This window comes from Garra rufa, chromosome 7 (assembly GCF_049309525.1).
Source record: "Garra rufa chromosome 7, GarRuf1.0, whole genome shotgun sequence".
In the NCBI taxonomy this organism is placed as follows: Eukaryota; Metazoa; Chordata; class Actinopteri; order Cypriniformes; family Cyprinidae; genus Garra; species Garra rufa.
In genome coordinates this window covers 32,222,031-32,234,514 of record NC_133367.1, presented here as the reverse complement: position 1 = coordinate 32,234,514, position 12,484 = coordinate 32,222,031, and the positions used below count along the sequence as shown (strand labels likewise).

Genomic DNA, 12,484 nt, shown 5'->3' with positions numbered 1-12,484 from the left:
GGTGTTAAGAGCTCTTGTTTGCTGACTTAGCCCAAAGGAGAACTACTGAACGTGACGTAAATGTGAGGAATTCAGATTTATAATTTCAAATCTAAAATGCTTAACGCTTGTAAAACTTTAAAAAAAGCCTTTTGCTATGACTTAACGCAGCTAGGTTGATTGAGTCCCTTTGAGTGACTTACCACATGAAGCAGATTTCAGCTTGTCTGACTAAAGTTTTTTACAAAATTGTCCACAGACTGAAAGGACTGACGTTTTTGCGGTCATCCAGCATGTGTAGATCACCAACGGAGCTGGAAGCTTCTTGACATGTCTGGCATAGCAGGTATTCAACACTTTTTTGTTTACTAGGCCCCCATGTGGCCCAATTCTGTTTTTCCCCTCATACTTAATAGAGTATAACACAAGCTTTGTTTTGAAGATTACTTTATGGACACAGTAAGAAAAATCCAACATAGTATTTTAAAACACTTACCACTACATCAAACTTAAAATGCGAGCCTGGACCACAAAACTTAAGTCTTAAGTAGAATGGGTTTATTCGGAGCAATAGCTGAAAATACATTGTATAGGTCAAAATGATCAATTTCTCTTTTAATCGGTAGGATATTAAGTACATTTAGTACATTTCCTATCGTAAATATATTGAAACGTAATTTTTGATTGGCAAGAATTCATTTGGACAACTTTAAAGGCAATGTTTAGATTTTTTGCATTCATAACCTATCCTAACAAACCATACATCAATGGAAAGTCATAAATAATTGACCCTTATGACTGGTTTTGTGGTTCAGGGTCACAAATGAAAAATGAGGAAATATTTCCCTTCTTTTTTATCTTTTAAACTAACACCAAAATGCAAGAATGCGTACTAGGGAAATCAGGGAACCCAAAATCTATGTATATTTTTTTCTAAGATAACCAGTTTTTATTTTCAAATCAAGCATGCTTTTACTGTTTTCTTTTTGTTTGTTTTTTTGGATGTCAGAAAATTCCCTTATAAGTTTATAGTATACAACAGACAACAAATGAAACATCAATATAAAATAATATCCATTTGAAATTGCCATCAACAACTTGAAGTGCATGCAAAAACAGTGTTTTTTTTATGTTTTCATTTTAAATACAGCCATATGGTGTTCCTTTCCAGCGTCTCTTGGTTGGACATTTTGCTGCCAAGTTTTAGGAAGGCTGTGTGTTCATGATAAGTGACATTTGTTGCACAGGAATGTTTTACAGCAAGCAGAATTACAAGGTAGTGTTTGTGTGTGTGTGTGTGTATGTGTGTGTGTGTGTGTGTGTGTGTGTGTGTGTGTGTAGACATGCATGCGTGCGTAGATCCCGTCTCCTGTAGTCGCCTCTTGAAGCAAGGTTGCTCTGTTTTCTATCTACAATAGTGTACGGTTTATTTTTCTTTGCCTTTCTGCCTCATTTCGGTGGTAAGAAAAATATCCCGTTTGTTGTTGATTCAGGACAATTACTTTTTCAAAGAAAAAAGAGAAGATTTTTTTGATATTTTTTAAACACTCTAGTCTGATCCTAATATTGTCTTTGTCTTCAATGGTGAAGAATTCCGATCAAAGCTTCTTTTAATACTTTAGGGAATTTTCAAACGTCGTGAAGTATGGCTGTAATGCCCCAAGATTTGTTCTCCCTGAAAAAAAATCATAAAGTAAGAATATATTAAACTACAGAGCAACCTTGCTTTGAGAGGTTTATGTTTACTAGTTGTGCTAGCATTCCTGTGCTTGGTATTTCTGTATAAAGTAGCCATGCATTAGACATCTCTTGACTACAGGGCTTTGGTTCAAATCCATGGGGCATTACTTTAACAACAGAAACAGAATCAAGTCTGAAATCGATGTCAGAATGAAAGCAAGACAAGGTTCGATCTGTCATGTCGTGTTGTTTTTGGTGTGAGCAGTTCGGAAAGCAAGACAAAAATGGCTTGTGTAATGAAAAATAAAACGCTTGTAAAGCAAAGTAGTTTTATTCACACAAATTTAATAAGATATAACAACTGTTTGGTCCATAAATATTTAAGGGGAAATAGTTTCTATACACCATCTTTTTTCAAGAAACAAGGAAACATGGACAATCTTGATAGAACACGTACTGTACTATTAACACGAAGATCAATATATATGATTCTCGGATTTACCAACTAGTTCTGAAAGAGTGCACAACTGCCTTCTATGACATCGCCGCCCCCTTGTAACAGAATACACCATTAAAAAGATCTTCAGAAAAAATCAGATGAAAAACAGAACAGTACAAAACTAGTGAGGCGCTCCAAGGATGGAAATCATTTGAACAAACAAACATGTATCTCCTGAATTTCACAAACTCTCGTCCAAGTCGCATAAGGCACATAGTAGAACTGAGTTAGGCATCTACTTCATGAAGTAGATCTAGTGTACCACTTTGTTCTACAACAGAACAAATTTGTCATCACACAAGGAAATGTTTCACCCTAGCGAAGAGCCCCATCTCCGACCGAGCCGTAAATGGGGTTTCCTTTCTTTTTTTTTTGGTCTGTTCGGTGGCAAAACAGGGGGGAAACCAGAACAAAACGGGCTGACGTGTGTCGTTACTAATTCACTTCCTGCTTAGCATTCACAAATCACTCATAACGCTTCCTACTGGGCGCCATATTGTCACTGAGCGCTGGACGTCTTCATTCGCACTCTTAAAAATAAAGGTGATGCCACAGAAGAACCATTTTTGGTTCCACAAAGAACCATTCAGTCAAAGGTTCTTTAAAGAACCATCTCTTTCTCACCTTTTTAGAATCTGAAGAACCTTCAAATGTTAAAAGTTCCAAACGGAACCATTTAAACAAAAAAAGGTTCTTCTACGGCATCCTGAAGCACCTTTATTCTTAAGAGTGCAGAACGGTCAGAAAAACAAACCATCCAGGCCGACTTTAGTTCGGATTCGCACCACATCGTGGCAAATTTTTAAAACAGACCAAAATGTCCTTAGATGTGTTTGGATCTCACTACCAAATTATGTAGCAAACATAGCATGTATGCTGACACACTTTGCTTTCGGGTAGATTATCGGGTTGAAATTGAAATAAAAGTCATCTAAGATGATCACAAAAACAAGTACTAACAAACTCAGCTGCCACGCGGTTGCAAATGCTACACATAGTAGGTCTCGTCTTACTTTTCCAAAGTTTTTTCTGTGGTCGCCGAAGTTTTTTTGTGGAAAAACAAAAATAGAATCTGGAAAATAATGGGGGAAAAGACAAAAAAGGAGCAAATCCGTGTTAGAAAAGGTTTGTCAAAGTAGTTTGTGGGGGGCTCCCGGATTCGTGGCTGTCCAAACTAGAGGTCACTGATGTTACTACGGTGATTGAGGGATTGGTCAGGTCAGTTAGTGTGGTGGCCGTGCTTGGTGGGGTCAGAGCACCGCTGTCGGACGAGGGCGGTGGAAGTGACGTGCCGTCGGCCTTATCAACACCCCCATTCTCCTGCCGCAAAACGTTCCTTCTGAATTTGGCCCGTGCGTTTTGGAACCAAACCTGCAAACCAATCCCAGTGTCTTTACTCTTTTTGTGCTTTGCTTCCAATTACTCTCATATTTTTCCTACTTAGAAAGCATTAAACATCACAAACTTAATCACTACTACTGTAAATACAAAGCCAAAGTGAATCGAAACCCTCAACAACTTATATCTAGGGATTCTACTGGAAAACATGGACCGTGTTCCAAATGAACTTTTCATTAAGCTTCCCTAATGGGTTTATTTCTTTTTCTTGTTCGGTGCATAAGTATTGCCCCTTGAATCAAGCCTCGATTTCGTAAAATTTGTGTAACTACAGTACATGACAGAACACAACAAAAGAATGATCGATGGATTGATACGGAAAGCAAAATTATGAGGTGTTGTTGTTGGTGTGGATGTGGATGTGGAATGATATCTACTGTGTGGCGATGCTTACCTGAAGAACTCTTTTGGTCAGTCCTGTCTTTTGGGCAAGCTGTTTTAAGTCCTTGGCATCTGGGTTGTGGTTTATGGCGAAGTAGGACTTCATGGTGCGAAGCTGATGGTGTTTGAACGACGTACGCATGCGCTTGGTCTTCTGGGATGGAGGGTAGGGCTGCTGATCCCGATCCAAATGGTCCGCTTCATTCTCGTTACAACCTGCGAAAGATAAAGCAATGAGAACATTATGGTTAGAGTTAAGAAGGCCAAGGTGGTTTTTGACCTGAATCTGCATTGGTGTTTAAAAAAAATGCTTTAAAATGGACCATTGACATTTTAATCATGTTTAGCCTCATATTAATGATTGGAAAACATCAGAATGACCCTAAAAATCATTGACATATGTGACCGTGGACCACAAAACCAGTTTTAAGTAGCATGGGTATATTTGTAGCAATAGCCAAAAAGACATTGTATGGGTCAAAATGACTGATTTTTCGTTTATGCCAAAAATCATGTTCCATAAAGATATTTTGTACATTTCCTACCGTGAATACATCAAAACTTAATTTTTGATTAGTAATATGCATTGCTAAGAACTTCATTTGGGCAACTTTATTGGCGATTTTCCCAATATTTTGAATTTTTTTGCACCCTCAGATTTCAGATTTTCAAATAGTTGTATCTCGGCCAAATATTGTCCTATTCTAACAAACCATACATCAATGGAAAGCTTATTTATTCAGCTTTCAGATCTCAATTTCAAGAAATTTACCCTTATGACTGGTTTTGTGGTCCAGGGTCACATATAATAACTAAATTCAAAACAACAGCTTGAAGGCATGTTTGACAAGTAATCTTTTGCTGTTTATTACAATATTCATCTGAGATTTGTCTCCCTCATTTTTTCGTCTTTCATCTTGATAATTTCTTGCGTTTAAATAGCCATGAATACCAGCAAGCTACGTGCCAAAACTAAAATGGTGTCTACATTTTAAACCGATGCTTCATGTCATTAATTTGGTAATTCGATCGATGCCATTTTATCTCACCGTTTACGGTATTTACACCCGTTAAAATCAGCAAAAATCCAAAGCAAGAGTTGAATTTAGCTGTGAGGAGAACAAAATGTTCTCACGCGTGTTTACTTCGAGATCCAGAGATTTTTTTTCTTTGCCACCAGAGGTCTCTATCTACAAATATCTATGCAACAAGTCTGTTGAAGTGTTTTTAACGAATATAAAAATATACGGTGTTGTTTAAAATTACATGTCATTTTAAAATGCAAAACAAAAAACGTCTAAAAACAATATGTAAAAGTATAATTCTGAGCTTACTGTAAAACACCCAAGCAGAAAAAACAAAAGTGAGTAAGATAGAAAAGGATAGAATAACTTAATACCAAAAATAATGATTGGAACTATTAAAAACTACCATAACAATAGCCTAAAAACAAAGACGTCAATAATATCGCGGAAGTCGTAATAACTTGATAATGATTACAAGTGACAACCGTTTAATTTTGTAAGACAAACTACAGCTTAGGTCTTGGTAAAACATTAGAAGCTTCACAACGCGTTAGCGTCAGGATTTATAAAATAAGCCAAAGAGTTTGATGTGCGTAAACGTAAGTGTTCTAAACGTGCGCGCACTCGTGTCCTGAGAACAGCAATGACCTTGAAGTGGCTGAATCGGGGCTGGTTGAGAGCCAGGGATTCCGACGTCACATTCAATTAACGGAGAACAATTATCAGGCAGATTACCCTTATTTCTCTCCATTCATGAAGAACGGCAGAAACTTGGCACACAAAGACACATTTTTCCGAGCAGACAGTAATTGTAACAGCCAAAACAAAACAGGCGCAGCGGGGATGCATTATGACGTACGTATGAATGCAAAAAGTAGGGGGAAAAAAGCTAGGAATCCGAAATAATGGCTGGTAATATGAGGGCAGATACAGGCCTGTAGGCGAGGGATCTACATTGCACGTGGGGCTGTGTCACGGGTTCACTCCTTGGAGAATTTCAAATTAGATGTTTGATGACGCACTAATGAGCGAGGCCTATAATTAATCACATCCAATCGTCAACAAGACACAGGCGCGATATACGTTTTACAGTCGGCGAAATAAATCCGCACACTAAAGGAATATCAAACAACATCCGATTGTTTTAGAAGGCTATATTATAATACTATAATATGTCGATACTATATTATAAAATACAGTAGGCCTACTTACAGATGCAGATGTAGGACTAAATAATTGCTAAATTCGCGATACAGCGTGTATTTTAGGCTACTCGCTACTCTCGGCTGTTTAGTTGCATTCTAAATGTAAGCTAAATATAATAAAACGACATTTAATGTCATTTTAGTGTAATAACTATACTCATCTGAACACACTAAAAACACTGTTTTTCACTTAAACTGAAAGTGGGACGGTGTCTTTAAGTTTACAGTTTTAAAAAACTAAATAGCAATCATCAAGATGGTTATTAAAACATCATAGCTGGTTTGTTACTAGTCCAAGATGATCTGCAATCTTGACCAAGGCCCTACCACCTAATAATTCATTACATTTATTATCTACACCAGATTTAACCAACTAATGGACCAGCATGGTCCAACTTAAAACCATGAAACAACCAGTCAGAAAAGTAACGCATGTGTATTCTCACGTTTACGCCATTATAAAGGCTATTATAGAAAATATATACAAAATCTTGTTTGATGATGATTAATGATCATAAAGCCGCAGGACAAGTTTTAAAAACCTACTTTATCTATGCTTTTAGAAATTAATGTTCTTGATGGTTCCATAAAGAACCGTCAACATCAATGGAACCTTAAGGTTTTTTCAGATTATTAAAATTCTTCACATTAAGAAAAAATGGTTCTTTGGGGAACCAAAATGGTTCTTCTATTACATCGCTACGAAACGCCTTTGCACTTCAAACAGATCCTCACAAATAATGCAATTTATAAAATCAATAAAAATACATCTGAAAATTGCATTTTATTATTATTTTAGGGTATAAAGATTATTGTGATAATTATTAGCCTGATTTTTGCTTTGGCTGTCTGCTGACATTTAAACGCAATTAAATTAAACGCATTTGTCAATTTGAGTTCTAATAGTAAAAATCAAAAAAGTGTTTATCGAAAACCCAATAATTCACACCTTATGTGCAGCATTAACACTAAAGGACATAAAGTGCAGTCAAAATAAATATAGGCGTCCAGGTCTTAATGCACATCTCACCTGAGTTGTAAGAGCCGATGTCTATTCCCATCGCCGGACTCTTCCTCTTCCGCGGCCTCCCTTTCTGCACCGTGCCGGTGCCATTGAAGTAAGGCAGCGCTAGCCCTCCGCCTTTGGCCGCTAATTCAGCGTAGTTTAATTGAGGGTGATACTCTCCCTGAATAAGGGTCTCAAAGTGAACCCGGCAGTAAACCAAGTTGTCTTTCATGCCGAAATGGTCACCCGTGGTCAGTGTTTTGTTGCATGTGGTGCAGGTGAAGCAGCTCAGATGGTACACGGAGTCCCTGGCGCGCATCACCATTTCCGAGGCGGAGATGCCGAGGTGGCAGCGGGCACATCTCTGCACGGAGAACCTTCTGGAACAGCACAAGTAATTTATAATCAAAGTAATCACTTCGATTGGTGATCACTTTAATTAGGTCACCGCTGAACAGATCACAAGCGCGGAAGATGTTTTAAATGAACTATGAAGAAGCCAAAATAGCGTAGGTAAAATTGTTTTATTTAGGCCTAGGCTTACCTTATAAACAAAGTCAAATGTGTTTTTATTGAAACCAGAGCAAAATTAAATCGGATTTTCTTTAGCCTAAACTAAGTCATTGCTAGTTCAAAACATTTTATTTTGAACTAGATTTGAGCCGAGAAACAAAAACATTGTAGTTTGCGCAATTTACACACGCGTGGTGCAACATGAATTAATTAGACTTATTCGATTAATTTAAGCGTGTCGGTTAATCACTAAAGATCACTGTATGGGTCAATGGCTGCCTTTGATGTCATGTGTGTTTAAAAAGTTAGCCTACTAACCATAGCCTACTGAATATGGCAATTAGCTGGTTTGATGTAAAAGAAAAATATTATTTAATATAACTTAACCAACCCTATTTACACTAACTTCTAATTTCTAAGAGTTAAATCAGCCAGAATTTTTTTTTTTTTTTTTTACAATGCAGGGCCTACTAAACAGGCCTAATGCACGATTTAAGTGAAAGCTTACCTGTAGTAATCCTCTTTGCAGTAAATGCTGCCATCCTTCGCGAAACACGTCAGCTCGGATTCAAGGGCCAGTTTACATTCACAACACTTGAGACACCTTAAATGCCACTGTTTATCAACGGCGAGTAAGTAGTATCTGTCGGAGATTTTCCCACCGCAGCCGGCGCACAGCGCAGGCTTCTCCGGGCTCATGGAGGGCATCGTCTTCAGAAAATAAAACAAAAAAAGATGGAGTGAATAAACGCGTATGCGTTCAGCAAAATATATAGCTATCAGTAATTCAGTTTGCCACAACAACTAAATAGAAAAAAGTCGCATCAAAACGATTTTTAATTAAATATAATTGTTATCAGAATGTGAGCTGAATAGCGATTTATTTATAAAGCTAAAATGCATAGCTATATAAATTATATAGCGTTTGTTTTGGTTTTCCTAAGATGTAGCTGTAATTTAAAATGTACAAATGAACAGTATGCAAATATAGGCTAATAAAAGTAATAATAACAATAATGTAACCGCGTAGCCTATTCTAAAACAAATTGCCTAATAATAATTTGCACTAAAAGCATGCAAATATAATCATAACATACTAACAACAACAGCTATTATTATGACTACTACTACTACTACTAATATTTATTACCTGTTTAATATATTGTCAAATGCTTGCCTAAAGTAAATAGACCCTATTTCTTTTTTAGAAGTGTTTTTTCTTTCGTGGCCCTATGAATAACACTTATCCTGTTGTGTTGTGAAAACGGCTAAAATAAAATTTTCAATAGTTAACCGTTATAAAATATAAAATACTACGTTGGCATACAAGGGTTTTTCATATGTATTTGTTCCTTCAGTTACACTTTATTGTAACTACATTTTACTTTTAAATAATAGGCTAATTGTAGCCTGGCCAGACAAACGATTTAGCCTATATACTTTTGAAATCCTCCTAAATATGATTTCTCGTTTTTTCCGAGGCCTTCTATGATTTTAAAACGATGCTCTACATTAAAACTAATTTTCGTCGCTGTGTTTTTAAGTGGGTTACACGCTGTGAAGTGCGACGATAGTTTTTGGGGTGCTGAGATTTGCTTCAACACCAAACACACGCTAAAATGGAAAATCTTACCGTCTCTCGTCCGTTCATCTGAACGGTTTTAGCCAGACGAGACTCCGATTTTGATCTCCTCTCCATCTCCTCCATGATCCCTTGAATATGATCCCCAGAGATGCCGTGGAAAAGCATGGCTGCTGGACGCAATATGCAACTGCTTTCTTTCGCCTTGCACCCCACAACTTCCATATACAGCTTTCCGGATCCTTAAAACATCCGATTGGATCTGCACCGACAAATTCACACAAATGCAATCAATATTTTAAAAAATAAAGCCGGTGGGATTTGATGGAAGGCGCAGGAACAGGCAGGAGAACCAGTCCACTTCTCCAGCGTCTGGCTTGTTGGGCAGGAGAAAAGAAAAAGTATAGTCCGGACGATATAAGGCAAAGCTGTAGTCTGGAGGATGTTTTAAAAGTAGGTTTTCAGATAGTCCCAATCTCCTACTGGGGATCCGAATGCTTGAAAGTCAGGTTTGGGACTGTGTGTGTTAGAGATCCTGTGTCCTATTTGTGAAGAGAGCAAACGCCTGCCCAGCTTGGGTAATTGGGTAGGAGGAGTCCTCCCTCTCTCCAGTGCCACTGATTTCTATTCACCAACAAAGACCTGTCACTCTCTCTTCAAACCGATGGTGATGGGCAACACGAGCTTGGAAAGCACTTGGTATAGACCTTTTACTTCTCTTTAGCTGGTGTTTTGCCACTTTGACACTTTTTTGTGAGGCTTTCTTTTTTCTGGTAGTTTGTAGCTTGTGCTTCTACAAATGCTTGTAACTGAATAGTTCAAAAGTGTAAGTGAATTAAGAGTTGAATCACTGGACACTGGAAGTCATCTGACCTTTCTGTAGTATTGTGTTTTGTTGGAAAATCGCGAGTGGGAAATTGCCTCACGGAGTTGGTTTGGTTTAGTTTCTTATCGCAAATTACAGTCAATATGTCCACCTGAAAGCCAGTTTGTGTCATTTATAATTAAACCTTTAAATACAGTGTTTTATGTTTTGTTGTTTAATGTTTTCGCGTGTATATTTGAATGCATATTTGAAGCAAATATATATAAGTATAAATTAAATCTGAATTCTGCACCTTGTGTCGTCACTGCATTATGTATTTTAGGCTTGAATTAGAACCTGTAAAAATCGCAATGTAAAATATAAGTGGACTAAAGTGCTGGCATAATTTTAAAAAGTTGTCAGAGTGTTTTATCAAGGTGTGTGTGAGTAAGTGAGTGAGTGTGTGTGATGGTCTCTTTCTCTGTGTTTTCGGGAGAAAGAGAGAGAAAGAACGAGCGAGGGAAGGGGGGAGCGATGCTGTTGGGAGGAGGAATAAGCAGTTGTTTACATTCTTTGATTTTCAGATGTCAAACGTCAAATGAATCTCATTGCCACAGTTTCTTTTTCTGTACCGATACATACGAGCAACGGTCGAGAATTATATTTGAAAATGCTAACAATTACTTCCTTGGTAGCAACCTAAATCCAATTAGTCTAGATAGTAATGCTATCAAAGGCAGCGTGGATTATGTAGGCGATATTTATGCAGCTCTTTATTTCCATGCCGCTTTTGAAACGTATCATTTCGATATTTGTTTTAGCTTATTGTTGCTCAAGCGTTGGCATTTTACATTCTCACAGACCTTTCATTAAATGCTATTAATTTAGTTATTAAAAAAAAAAAAAAGAATTTGGGTGAGCGTAGGCTTAGCATCTTTTTAAATCATTATAACAAAGTAGTTTAGACAGAAAGCCGCTTCCTGCTGTCATTCCATATTTCTGCTCAGTCCAAATAGTTAATTGTTTTAATTAGCTTCGGAATGTATTCGTCTTTTCCATGCCCTGCTTTAAAACGTTTTTTTTTATATATAAATGACATCATCACTTAGAAATTAGAAATGTCGAATATAACAGTTAAGTTGCGGCTAACTTCATAAAATCGACGGGAAAGATTTTTTATGTCTGTAAGAGACCAAATGAGCTTTATGTGAGTTCAAATAAAATCTTATTAAAATGTGATGATTTAAAACGCAACACAGATGCTTCTTTTGCATTACTAAGCTACACGAAGTCAGATTGACGTTTTAAACAATTATGTTGCTTCAGAATTCAATCCTAGTATTAGGCTATATTTAATTAAATGTTTTACTTGTTATATATTTAACCAACTAGTATAATTATTTCACCTTAGTCCCAAGTCCCACAGCTCTACGCGAGCAAATTGTATTATTTTATTACAAGCAAACACGAATCAGATTGTAGTCGGTTTTATCTAAAATATTTTTTGCTTTCTACTCTTATCCAAGACCATCATATTTGATTCTTACGAAACGAAAACTATTTTAATAATTGGCCTTCTGTAACATTTAGGTTTATTTGTTCTGATTTCACAATTTGAGATGTTATTTTAATTGAATGACGAAACATCTAAATATCGTTAATACCGGAACATATGCTATAGGGCTACATTAAACTTAAATTCGATTTTCAATCTGCATCGCATTTATCGCCTCCAATAACTTTTACCTGTCTCACCTGATCTATACATCTGCAAATTGACGGTCTCTCCTCGCCAATTATGCATAAATAATCTTTTCGAAACTCCGCAGAACAACTCAATTTGTCGTTTACAACGATACAACTACATATTCAAGTAAATAAGCAATATAAAAGTGGTGTTTTACCGTGAGCCGCAGAGCGCCGTCCTGAAGCCCCAGCAGTGCTGCGGTGAGAGAGGGATGGATGAGGGTGAGACACGAGCGATCCTACCAGCAGATGGGGGCTGTTCCTTGTTTCTCGTGTGAGTGTCAATTACGACAAATCCAGCGCGAACACTGAATATACATCAATTGTCTAATGCACAAGGCCCCTTTCGAGAGTTGTTAGAGGCGGATAGATTCACAATTTCGCGGTGAATTTTTTCACGTTAAATCATTAACTTAGATTAACATTATGCGATGTTCTTATCTTGAGGCGCCACGAATGAGGCTACTTTTTCGATAGATAGATAGATAGATAGATAGATAGATAGATAGATAGATAGATAGATAGATAGATAGATAGATAGATAGATAGATAGATAGATAGATAGATAGATAGATAGATAGATAGATAGATAGATAGGACACTATTTACGAGTCAATAGAGTGTTCTAGTCGGGTTAGTTACAACATCAGTTTAACCAATTAGAA

At 37.0% G+C, this 12,484-nt stretch overlaps 1 protein-coding gene across 3 annotated transcripts; it reads right to left on the bottom strand.

The window, feature by feature from the left end:
* Positions 1 to 901: 901 nt before the first annotated feature.
* Positions 902 to 12,092, bottom strand: lhx9 (LIM homeobox 9). Of its 3 annotated transcripts, XM_073844692.1 has the most exons (6): positions 11,978 to 12,092; positions 9,320 to 9,530; positions 8,195 to 8,397; positions 7,198 to 7,553; positions 3,951 to 4,153; positions 1,972 to 3,529 (listed from the first exon to the last, which is right to left on the bottom strand). In XM_073844692.1, exons 2-6 carry the CDS (start codon positions 9,491 to 9,493, stop codon positions 3,275 to 3,277), a joined length of 1,191 nt encoding a protein of 396 aa, XP_073700793.1. In that variant the 5' UTR covers positions 9,494 to 9,530; positions 11,978 to 12,092; the 3' UTR covers positions 1,972 to 3,274. The 3 variants fall into 3 exon arrangements, with proteins under 3 accessions (XP_073700795.1, XP_073700793.1, XP_073700794.1); XM_073844694.1 differs by lacking the exons at positions 1,972 to 3,529; positions 11,978 to 12,092 and adding an exon at positions 902 to 1,654 and having other exon boundaries at positions 9,320 to 10,251; XM_073844693.1 differs by lacking the exon at positions 11,978 to 12,092 and having other exon boundaries at positions 7,198 to 7,550; positions 9,320 to 10,254.
* Between the last annotated feature and the right edge of the window lie 392 nt (positions 12,093 to 12,484).